The 12,035-nt window shown below is 47.4% G+C and overlaps 1 protein-coding gene across 1 annotated transcript in view; it reads right to left on the bottom strand.

Annotated features, from left to right (window-relative positions):
* Slc22a5 (solute carrier family 22 (organic cation/carnitine transporter), member 5) overlaps positions 1 to 12,035 on the bottom strand; it is a 33,250-nt gene that overhangs the window by 16,893 nt on the left and 4,322 nt on the right. The window contains exon 2 of the mRNA XM_013033808.1: positions 5,084 to 5,187. Coding sequence (XP_012889262.1) covers positions 5,084 to 5,187 — 104 coding nt within the window. The remainder of the gene's footprint in view (positions 1 to 5,083; positions 5,188 to 12,035) is intronic.

Below are 12,035 nucleotides of genomic sequence, written 5' to 3' on the forward strand. Positions count from 1 at the left end.
ATTATTTCATAAGTTTTTGGATTTCCCCAAGCCATGAATGGGCCGGGGGCTCACACCTGTAATCCTAGCTACTCAGGAGGCTGAGATCTGAGGATTGCAATTCAAAACATCTTTTTCGTTTTGTTTTGTACCAGAACTAGGGCTTGAACTAAGGCTTGGGTAGGGTGTGTGTGTGTGTGTGTGTAACTAGGGCTTGAACTAAGGCCCTCATGCTCAAGGCTGCCACTCTATCACTTATGCTACAGCATCACTTAGGACTTTTTTGTTGATCAGTTGGAGATGAGCCTCATAGACTTTTCTGGGGTTGGCTTTGAACCCCGATCCTGAGATGTTAGTTTCCAAGGTAGCTAGGATTACAGGCAGAAGTCATCAGCCCCGGTGGATAAGGCATCTTGATCGGCAATAAACTTATATTGCTTGACTTCCCAAAATAAGTCATTAGTTCACACATTAATTCTGTGTGTTTTTCTGTTTCTGTGCTCATTTTAAAATTTAATAAAAAAAGGAGGAAGCTGCTTAGTTTCATTTCATGTCAGAGAGAGTACCACAAACAGGAGGGACAAGTCAATCTATGGGAGGCGGCAGCTTCAGCTTTGGGACTGGTCAGAGCTGGCTAACACCCACTGCATTCGGTGAATGCCTACTAGCCATCTATTAAATTTAAAAAAAAAAAAAAAAGCTGGGCGCTGGTAGCTCAGGCCTGTAATCCTAGCTACTCAGGAGGCTGAGATCTGAGGATCTCGGATCAAAGCCAGCCCAGGCAAGAACATCCGTGAGATTCTTATCTCCGATAAATACCAGAAAACCAGAAGTGGTACTGTGCCTCAAGTGGTATAGTGCTTACCTTGGAGCTGAGGAACAGGGGCTGGGAAGGTGGCTCAGTGGTAGAGCGCTTGCCTTGCATGCCTGAGGCTCTGGGTTCGATTCCTCAGCACCACATAAGCAAAAAAGAAAAAAGCTGAAGTGGCGCTGTGGCTCAAGTGGTAGAGCGCTAGCTTTGAGCTGAAGAGCTGAGGGACAGTGCCCAGGCCCAGAGTTCAATCCCTTCACCAAATAAATAAATAAATAAATAAAAATGCTATCTCTGTCCTCAAGGGACTTATTGCCTGGTGAGACAGGTATCAATCACACTTTAATCAAACAACCATGCTACTGCATACACAATTATATACTGAGACAAATGCACCCAAAGAACCAAGTCCCAGGCCCGCCAGCACAACAAAGAAACCCATCGAGGACTAGCCAAGTGGAGTACTGGGCGTCCAGGCCTCCCTGACAGTGGAACACCGATCAGGCCCAAAGGAAAAGTTCCTGCTAACAACAGGGAATTTAACCAGACATTGGTGGATTAATCTGGTAATCTTAGCTATTCAGGAAACTGAGATCAGAGGATTATATTTCAAAACTAGCCTGGGCAAGAAAGTCTACAAGACTCTTACCTTTAATTAACCACCAAAAGCCAGAAGTGGAGTTGTGGCCCCAGTGGCAGAGTGCTAGCTTTGAGTGAAAAGGTAAGGGATAGTGCTCAGGCCCTCAGTCCAAGCCCCAGGCCCAGCATTAAAATAAATGAATGAAAGGTCTATCAACAGAATGGCCAATAGAGATCTACCTAAAAAACAGGAAATGTAGCCAGGCACCAGTGGCTCATACCTGTAATCCTAGCTACTCAGGAGGCCAAGATGTGAGTATCACGGTTCAAAGCCAGCCCGGGCAGCAAAGTCCATGAGACTCTTACCTCCAATTAACCACCAGAAAACTGGAAGTGACACAGTGGCTCAAGTGGTAGAGTGCTAGCTTTGAGCTGAAGAGCTGAGGGACTGCGCCCAGACCCAGAGTTCAAGCCCCACAACTGACAAAAAAAAAAAAGAAAAAAGAAAAAAAAAACAGGAAATGTCTGCTTCTTTTCTTATGCTGTGTTACTCATAACTCACAAAGATAAGTACGTAATAAAGACCTTGATAATCTGAGATTTTAATTGTTCTTAAACTTCAGACTTAATAACAGATCAGAAAGAAAGCTTAACCTTTGTCCCATAAAAAGTTATTCAGCTGGTGGCTCATACCTATAATCCTACTCAGGAGGCTGAGATCTGAGGATAGCCAGTTCAAAGCCAACCCAGACAGAAAAGTCCCCATGAAACCTTTATCTCCAATTAACCACTCAAAAACTGGAAGTACAGCTGTGGCTCAAGTGGTAGAGTGCTAGCCTTGAGCACAAAGAGGCTCAGGGACAGCGCCAAGGCCCTGAGTTCAAGCCGTACAACTGACAAAAAAAAAAAAAAAAGCTTACTGTTGGCTGGACACTGGTGGCTGTAATCCTGTAATCCTATCTATTCAGGAGGGTGAGATCTGATGATCTTGGTTCAAAGCTAGCTTGGGCAGAAAAGGTCTTGAGATTCATCTCCAATTAACCATCAGAAAACCGAAAGTAGAGCTGTGGTTCAAAGTGGTAGACTAATAGCCTTGCACATAAAGGGCTGGGAAGGTGGCTCAGTGGTAGAGTGCTTGCCTTGTACACATGAGGTCCTGGGTTTGATTCCTCAGCACCACATAAGCAGAAAAAAGCTGGAAGTGGCACTGTGGCTGAAGTGGTAGAGCGCTAGCCTTGAGCTGTGAGGGGCAGTGCCCAAGCCCAGAGTTCAGGCCCCACAACCACCAACAACAGCAACAAAAGAGCTTAGGGACAGCACCCAGGCCCCAAGTTTAAGCCAAAACAAACAAACAAACAAAGCAAATCAGCTCATGATGCTTCTACTCCAGCCATCTCTCAATAGCCCCCAGCCGCTCTTGACTCAAGCCCAAACAAACTCTACCTAGATTGCTACACCCTTTCTGCTCATGCCTCTGTCTGCCTCCCAGCCCTTTTCTCTAAACCACTCTGGGCACCTCTACTTCGGTGGACCTCTTTCAGCTCCTGAGCCTCTTGTCTAGGCTTTTAGTACACGCTGTTCTTCTAGCCCACGAGGCTCTTGCTTCTCCCCACCCCTTCAGCTAATGTCTACGCATCTTTCAGCAAGAAGCTCGTACTGCACTTCGAGGGAAGCCTGACCCAGTCAGACACTCCCACAAGCACACCGACCTCAGGATCACTTCTTTAATCACTGGAATAAATCCATTCTAGCTTGCTGAAGGCAAGACCCAGGAGAACTCAAGTCTCAAGCAGTAGTTCACTCACACACAAAAGAACTAGACTGGGTTTGAGCCCTAACTCTGTCAGTGGCCACTGTGTGACTTCTATAGTCCATTTTGCCACTTCTAAACAGGGACTAGTAATAGTTCCTACTTCCTATCACTGAGGATGTGATTCTTTGGTTCTTATACTAGCGTGTGGCGCCACACATATTTGTCAAATTAATATAATAACATATGGCATTGTTATAAAATGAAAGCCTTGGAGAATGGAGGGTCTTTCTCTGCCATGGGCAGCTGCCTCAGCTAGAACTTGTATGGTCTTAGCAAAGTCTAGGCATGGTCTATTGAACCTTTAATGCTCTAGTGAGGGTAGGAATGTTCTGGTTGTGGGTGTGTGTGCACATGCATGCCAAAACTGGGGCTTGAACTCAGGGCCTGGCACTGTCCCTGGGCTTCTTTTGCTCAAGGCTAGCACTTTACCACTTAAGCCACAGCTTCATTTCAAAAACTATGATCCTTAGATCTATCTCTTGAGTGGCTAGGATTATAGGCTAGCCACCAGTGCCTGGGTGGATTTTGCTATTTTTAATCACTAGATGACACTCTGGGAAGAGTCAATCTAATCAGATATGGACATATTTAAATCTTCACGAGGAAAGATGTGACAATAATCCATTGATGTAACTATGCCAGGACATCACCTTGAGTTTGTGCTGCAACACGAAACCTTATTCCTAAGGTAGGAATAACATTCTCATTCTGGGCTTCAATATATGATTCTCCAATCAGCCAGGAGGATGCCTCCCTACTAGCTTTGCTCTATGGACCATTTGCTGAAGGCCCTCATCCTCACAGACTCCGAAGCTCCGAGGTAGAAGACGGGACAGAATGGACACAAGAACATGCTTACATACAATCTCTCATATGTTACATATTATTTCATAAGTTTTTGGATTTCCCCAAGCCATGAATGGGCCGGGGGCTCACACCTGTAATCCTAGCTACTCAGGAGGCTGAGATCTGAGGATTGCAATTCAAAGCCAGCCCAGGCAGGAAAGTCTGTGAGACTCTTATCTCCAATAAACCACCAGAAAACTGGAAGTGGTGCTGTGGCTCAAGCAGTAGAGTGCAAGGGCAGTGCCCAAGCCCAGAGTTCAGGCCCCACAACTGACCAAAAAAAAATAGTTCAACATTAGCTGGGAAGGTGGCTTAGTGGTAGAGTGCTTGCCTAGCATGCATAAAGGCCTGGATTCAATTCCTCAGTACCACATACACTGAAAAAGTCAGAAGTGGTGCTGTGGCTCAAGTGGTAGAGTGCTAGCCTTGAGCAAAAGAAGCTCAGTGCCCATGCCCTGAGTTCAAGCCCCAGGACTGGCAAAAAAAAACACACAAAAAAAGGTTCAAAATTAGACAAACACCATGCTTATGACACACAGGTCAAGAAGAGCATTTTGATCTCCTGGATATAAAGTGACACAAGAAGCCATTTATCTAAGGGGCTTCAGCTTTACAGACAGCCCCTTATCTCACTAGTGGCTAGTGAGATCTACTTCGGTACTGCCTAAAGATCTGCAATAGACCACATCCGTCTGTGTTCATGATGTCTGTCTTTCCCACACTTGGGGGCGGGAGAGCGCCACGTTCACCAAAGGAAGGCAGATGGGCCCGCGCACAAGTGAATCATGGCGTATTACCTGGTCACTGGATCATGGATACACTTGGCTTGGATAGCTCAGGTTTCTCTACTCAGCAAGAATTAGGGAGAAAGGTGAGAGGATGGTGGCTCACTTTACTTGATATGGAGTCTATACTAGGCACAGCTTCCTCCTCTTCAAAAATGCAAGGCCCTGGGCTGAGAGAACATCACCAAATTGAAGTCAAAGTCAGGCGTGTGTGTTTCTTGCTCAGTGCTGAGATATGCCCTTAGAGCTGCAGAAGGAAAGACACCTTACCTGTCTGAGAGCTGCCCCGAAATGAAGGAGCCTAGTAACACCCCCACAAAAAATAAGGAGATGGTGAGCGGAACTTTCCAGTCGTCCTCACATACCAGGTTCCACTGTAAGAGGAGCAAAGGGATGGATATATCATTCATTTGTTGTTTTTTTGCAACTTTTTTCTTTTTTGGCCAGTGCTGGGCCTTGAACTCAGGGCCTGGGCACTGTCCCTGAGCTTCTTTTGCTCAAGGCTAGCACTCTCAGCACCTGAGCCACAGCACCCCTTCCTGCTTTTCCTGTGCATGAGGTACTGAGGAATTGAACCCAGGCCTTCATGCGTGCTAGGCAAGCACTCTACCACTAAGCCACCTTCCCAGCCCATAAAACGTTTTGCTTTTAGACCTTCTTAAGAAAAACGAAATGCGAATAATACTGCCTGCTTTGGGTATATGAAGCCATGGTTCAGCTCAGTGGCAAAGCTAGGAGCAAGTGTGGTCTTCCCTCCCCATGGTACTTTTCATAGCTTGGGCCCCACTGCCCGCTTTCATTTTGAGGATGGGAAGGAAGTGGGGAGCAAGCAGCATTCTGCTCAGAGACTGCATTCTTATGAGCAAGGCCTCCTATGCTCACTCCTAAGACTCTGGACAGAGCCCAGGGCTGTGGCTGCAAGGTGCCCTTTCTTAGTGGGGCTAGGAAGAGGGAGTCTAAAGGTCAGAGAATCCAGTAAGAGACTTAAAAGTCAGAGGGCCCAGCATGTACCATCTACACGTGTACCTTTGGCTGGGCTGCGACTACCATCTGGGAAAATGACTCTTCAGTGCTTCTTGTGACATTCTGAGCTGTAATCTTTGATACTAGACACCAACAATCCAGGGTAAATAATACATGAAAAGAAATTTCCAGCTGGACACCAGGGGCTCACACCTGTAATCCTAGCTACTCAGAAGGCTGAGATCAGAGGATCAAAGTTCGAAGCCAGACTGAGTAGGAAAGCCAAAGTGAAGCTGTGGCTCAAGTGATAGAGTGTTAGCCTTGAACAGAAGAGTTCCAGTACAGTGCTCAGGTCATGAGTTCAAGCACCAGGACTGGCGCACACACACACACACACACACTTCAAAATAAAAACAAATATCTGTGAATGAATCACGTAGCTCAGTTTTTTGGAGAAGCTTTGTCGGTCATATTTAAGTCCCTGTTTAATCTGTTGTTTCTTGACACTCAGCTTTATAAAAATATATTCCCCCACCACCACCAAAAAAAAAAGAAAAAGAAAATGGTGCCAGGTATGTGTGGCTCACACTTGCAATCCTAGCTACTTAAGAGACTGAGATCTGAGGATCATGGCTCAAAGCAGCCTGGGCAGAAAAGTTGTGAGATTTTTTTTTTGGGGGGGGGTCTGGTTTGGGGCCTGAACTCTGGGCCTGGGCACTGTCCCTCAGCTCTTCAGCTCAAGGCTAGTGCTCTACCACTTGAGCCACAGCGCCACTTCCGGCTTTTTTCTTTTTGCTTATGTGGTGCTGAGGAATCGAACCCAGAGCCTCAGGCATGCAAGGCAAGCGCTCTACCCCTGAGCCACCTTCCCAGCCCCAAGAAAAGTTGTGAGATTCTTATCTCCAATTAACTACCCAAAAACGGGGAATGGAACTGTGACTGAAAGTGGTAGAGCACTAGCCTTGAGTGAAGAGCTTAGGGACAGTGCCATGGCCCTGAGTTCAAGCCCCTTGACTGACATAAAAACAGTGCTTGAAAAGCAGGGTAAAAGTTACAATAAAATCAATCAGGGAGCCAGGAGCCGGTGGCTCACGCCTGTAATCCTAGCTACTCAGGAGGCTGAGATCTGAGGATCGCAGTTCAAAGCCAGCCTGGACAGGAAAGTCTGTGAGACTCTTATCTCCAATAAACCACTAGAAAACCGGAAGGGGCACTGTGGCTCAAGCAGTAGAGCACTCTCCTAGAGCTGAAGAGCTGAGGGACAGTGCCCAAGCCCAGAGTTCAAGCCCCACGACCAACAACAAATCATTAAGGGATATGCTCTTCAGTTCAAGGCTAGCGCTCTACCTCTTGAACCACAGCACCACTTCCAGTTTTCTGAGTGGTTTACTGGAGATAAGAGTCTCCTGACTTCCCTGCCTGGGCTGGCTTTGAATCATGATCCTCAGATCTCAGACTCCTTTGTAGCTAGGATTACAGGTGTGAGCCACTGGTACCCGGCTTATTTCTTTAAATTTTTTTTTTTTTTTTTTGTCAGCCATGGGGCTTATACTCAGGGCTTGGCCCCTGTCCCTGAGCTCTTTTGCTCAAGGCTAGTGCTTTACTACTTTGAGCCACAGTGCCACTTCTGGTTTTCTGGTGGTTCATTGGAGGTAAGAGTCTCATGGACTTTCCCGCCCAGGATGGCTTTGAACTGTGATTCTCTGATCCCAGCTTCCTGAGTAGCTAGGATTACAGGCATGAGCCACCAGCACCTAGCTGAGATTCTTATCTTTAATAACTACGCAGAAAAAGACAGAAGTGAGGCTGTGGTTCAATGGTAGAGCAGTAGCCTTGAGCAAAAAGAAGCTCAGGGACAGCACCTAGGCCTTGAGGTCAAGCCCCAAGGCCCTCACAAAAGGGTAGGAAAAGGGATTGTCTGCTGGAGTTTCTATCACACAATGTGTGGAAACCATCAACAGGAAGGGGGGTCTGCAGGCAATAAAAGGGCACTTGGGGAATATGTCACTCTCACCCATTAGTCCACTCCAGCTTAGTAAGGAGCCAAAAGGAAGAAAGCCAAAACAGAAAACATAGTGGTCCCCTGAAAAAAATGTTTCCCATGGTTGCTGGTGGCTCACGCCTGTCCTCCTAGCTGCTCAGGATCTGAGGATCACAGTTCAAAGCCAGCCCAGGCAGGAAAGGCTGTGAGACTCTTCTCTCCAATAAAACTGGAGGTGGCGCTGTGGTTCAAGTGGTAGAGTACTCGCCTTGAGCTGAAGAGCTGAGGGACAGCGCCCAGGCCCAGAGTTCAAGACCCATGACCGACCAAAAAAAAAAAAAGTTTCCCAGGCCAGGGATGGCACCTCGTAAGACCCTGTGGAGACTTCTCACAGGTACAGCCACCCTCCCCTGAGAAGCCAGCCTCTTGCCAGCTTGGCACCGGGCCATTGTCTGCTTCCCATGGAGCCTGTTGGCTTCCCTAATAACTGCAGAGAGGGAGGTATATGCAGCTCCCTTGAACAAAAACCATCTCTTCCCGGCCAGTGACAGAGGGGGAAAACACACATGTGTTTCTCCGCTCTGCTGGGCTGTGTCTGCACACAGCCTCTGGGAAAACTTCTCAGAAAAGATGGAGGGCAGCCCCTTTGGCTAGATGCAAAAAAGCCCCACTACTTACTCAGGCATGCTGCTATCTTTCCACTTTGAAATGAAGCATGTGCCTGGATAGGACGAATGGGGTGATGACCCCCAACCTAAAGAAAAATTAGGGCCATCTGATCTCCAAATCTAGAGTAAGCTCAGACTTGCAGGAATCAAGGATGTTGAACACCGTATAGTCACTGTGACGTGCCAGTACTGAAGCTTGAATTCAGGGCCTCCTGCCTCCACTGGCTTTTTGTTTTGCTCATGGAGGGCGCTGTATAACTTGAGCCAGGGCCTCCAGTTCTGGCTTTATTTATTTATTTATTTAGTTAGTTAATTGGAGATGAATCTCAGGTGGATTTGTCTGTCTGAGCTAGCCTCAAACTTAGAACCTCAGATCTTAGCCTCCTCCTGAATAGCAAGATTATAGATATGAGCACCTGGCAAGGACATATTACTTTTGGTGTAGCAAAGATGGGCGCTGGTGGCTTACACCTATAATCTTAGCTATTCAGGAGGCTGCGATCTGAAGGTTGTGGTTCGAAGCCAGCGCGGGCAAGAAAGTCCGTGAGACTCTTATCTCCAATTAACCACCAGAAAAACAGAAGTAGCGCTGTAGCTCAAAGTGGTAGAGCACTAGCCTTGAGAGAAAAATCTCAGGGACAGCACCCAGGCCCAGAGTTCAAGCCTCTGGACCAGAGGAAAAAAAAAAGACTGATAAAGGACTAGCAGCTCTACCTCTTCCTATCTGTGGAAAGGGCTAAGGACCAACATGACTGAGCTAAACAAGATAGTCAGATGGGCTTCTGCTGTGAATTCTGGGGTTGTAAGCCTCAGTCAGGTCTCCTGAAATCAGGCTTCCAGGGTACCCTAGACTGGCAAGACTGGGCACCTTGAAAGCAGGACAAACTGCTCTTGTGAAGACAGTAGTATTCCTCTTGAGATAGGCCTTGAGGTATCTCTCAGGCTCCTTCTCCATGGGGCTTGGTTCAGCTTGTCCTTAGTTTGGGCAAGTGCATAACTCCTTCACCCATCAATGACAGTCCATCACAGCTCTCAGGGCTTGGCTTGCCCTAACAGATCTCTCCCACCCCCTAGCAGGTCTGTGAGTAGGATCAGAATTGACTGGTATCAGAAATACAGAATGGGTCACATCTAGCCAAAGTACTCAATAACCAGATAGGTGTGAGATAAGCCCATAAAGACCAGGCTAAGTTCCCTACATAAACCTTCTGTAATCCTTGCTTATAGAGGGATCCATTGTTCCTATATGACAATGCTGGCTGCCCATCGATGACTAACTACAGACTAGCTTAATTAACAAGTCCCACCCAACCACCATACCGGGACTATGGGATGGACTTGGCATGGGGAATAGGCTATACTGAGTGATGGTAACAGAATGAGTGGGTTTAACACTCAGGTCTAGCATCATTTCTCCTTAGCTGAGTGAGTTATTAAAGAGGGCCCAATAAGGTCAGGCGATGGTGGCTCATGCCTGTAATCCTAGCTACTCAGGAGGCTGAGATCTGAGAACAGTAGTTCGAAGCCAACCTGGGCAGGAAAGTCTGAGACTCTATCACCACCTAACCACCAAACCCCTCCCCTCGCCCCCAGAAGTGGAGCTGTGGCTCAAAGTGGTAGAGTATTAGTCTTGAGCGAAAAACAGCTCAGGGACAGTGCCTAGGCCCTGAGTTTAAGCCCTACGATTGGGAGGAGGAGGCACACCAAGAAAGAATCTGGAAGTAATTCTAGTAAGGGGCCTAAACTTGCCCTTCTTCCTAGTCTGAAAGGCACCCTTCTGGTGGTAATAATGGCTCCACAGGTATATAGCATCAGGTGTCAAGGTTTCTCAAGTTATGCTTTAGATAGATGCCATTTCTTTGTATTATTTATGCTTTGACAAAGCTGTCATTTAAGTGAGAGAACTGTGGCTCGTCAGCCTCATGCAGAATTGGCACTGCTTTTCAGTCATGGGATGTAAAGAGACTGGGACTAGATGTTTGCTGGGACTAGATGTTCTTACCTGAGAACTGGCTGGAAGGGAAAAAGAGGTAGTACCTGTACTCACGAGGTGCAAGTTCTTCTCCTAAACGTCCCTGGCAATGACTGCATCAATAGTCAAGCACACTGGTAAGGCACCACATGTTACTGAAGGCCATGTATTCTTACACACATCTTATCTTCCTTGCTGCTATGAATGCATGGGTGGATCGCTGCTGGATAGGAACCTGTGAGCCTGAGGCAGGAATCATCACTTGCACTCAGGACTTTGAAGGTAGACTGGGCAACATAGCAAGACCCCATCTCAAAAAAAAAAAGAGGCAGGGAGGGGGGAGAGGGGGAGGCTGGGAATGAGGCTTAGTGGTAGAGTGCTTGCCTAGCATGCATGAAGCCCTGGGTTCCATTCCTCAGTACCACATACACAGAAAACGCTGCAAGTAGCAATGAGGCTCAAGTGGTAGAGTGTTAGCCTTGAGCAAAAGAAGCTCAGGGACAGTGCCCAAGCCCTGAGTTCAAGCCCAGTACTGCCAAAAAAAAAAAAAAAAAGCAATGGTGGGTTCATGTCAGGGCTGTCAGAGCAGAGCAGTATTGACTACTACGTCATGGACAATGTTCAAACAGAGCCCTGTATGGAGAGGAGAGGCCACGCTGCTTTGATACACAGGTGAGGAAGTGAATGGTTCAGTTAAAGGGCCATAATCTTCAGTAGGTCCCTTTCATCTTAGTCAGACTGAACCTTTCACTTCAACCCACAAAATAATCTTTCTTTTCTGTGACCTGACTCCTTACCTTGTGCCAACTGTCAGGACTTGGACCCAGGGTGGTATCTCTGAGCTACAGAGGCGCTCCATCTGACTACTCACAAGAGCTATATCTACTATGACTATGTTTGCATAAGGAGACCACAGGACCCTACGAGTGTCTTCTCTGGCTTGCCATTCAGCTGCAAAGGCATAGATAGGTGAGAGTCTGTACTTCTCCCGAGAAAGCCCAGCACAGGCGTCGCACTGAGGCACAGGTCTCTCTGGGCACCCCAGAATCTCTCAGGATGTTGGGGCTTTTCATCTATGCAGACTTATGGATGACAGTAAGTCTCTTCACCCCCTGAGATTATCTAGCCATGAGACAAGACTGTTGGAAAAGCTAGTCCAGGGTTGGGAATGTGGCTTAGTGGTAGAGTGCTTGTTTAGCATGCATGAAGCCCTGGGTTTGATTCCTCAATACCACATATTCCAAAAAAGTCAGAAGTGGCGCTGTGGCTCAAGTGGTAGAGTGCTGGCCTTGAGCAAAAGAAGCTCAGGGACAGTGCGCAGGCCCTCTGACTTCAAGCCCCAGGACTGGAGAAAAAAAGCAAAGAGAAGCAAAGCAAAGCTAGTCCAGAAAAACAGAACGAGTCAGAGTCAAAGAGAGGACTAGCCGGGTGCCGGTGGCTCATGCCTGTAATCCTAGCTACTCAGGAGGTTGAGATCTGAGGATCATGGTTCAAAGCCAGTCTGGGCAAGGAAAGTCTGTGAGACTCTTTTTTTTTTTTTTTTGTCGGTTGTGGGGCTTGAACTCTGGGCCTGGGCGCTGTCCCTCAGCTCTTCAGCTCAAGGCGAGCGCTCTACCACTTGAGCTACAGTGCCACTTC

The sequence above is a fragment of the Dipodomys ordii genome, unplaced genomic scaffold (genome assembly GCF_000151885.1).
Source record: "Dipodomys ordii isolate 6190 unplaced genomic scaffold, Dord_2.0 Scaffold177, whole genome shotgun sequence".
NCBI lineage: Eukaryota > Metazoa > Chordata > Mammalia > Rodentia > Heteromyidae > Dipodomys > Dipodomys ordii.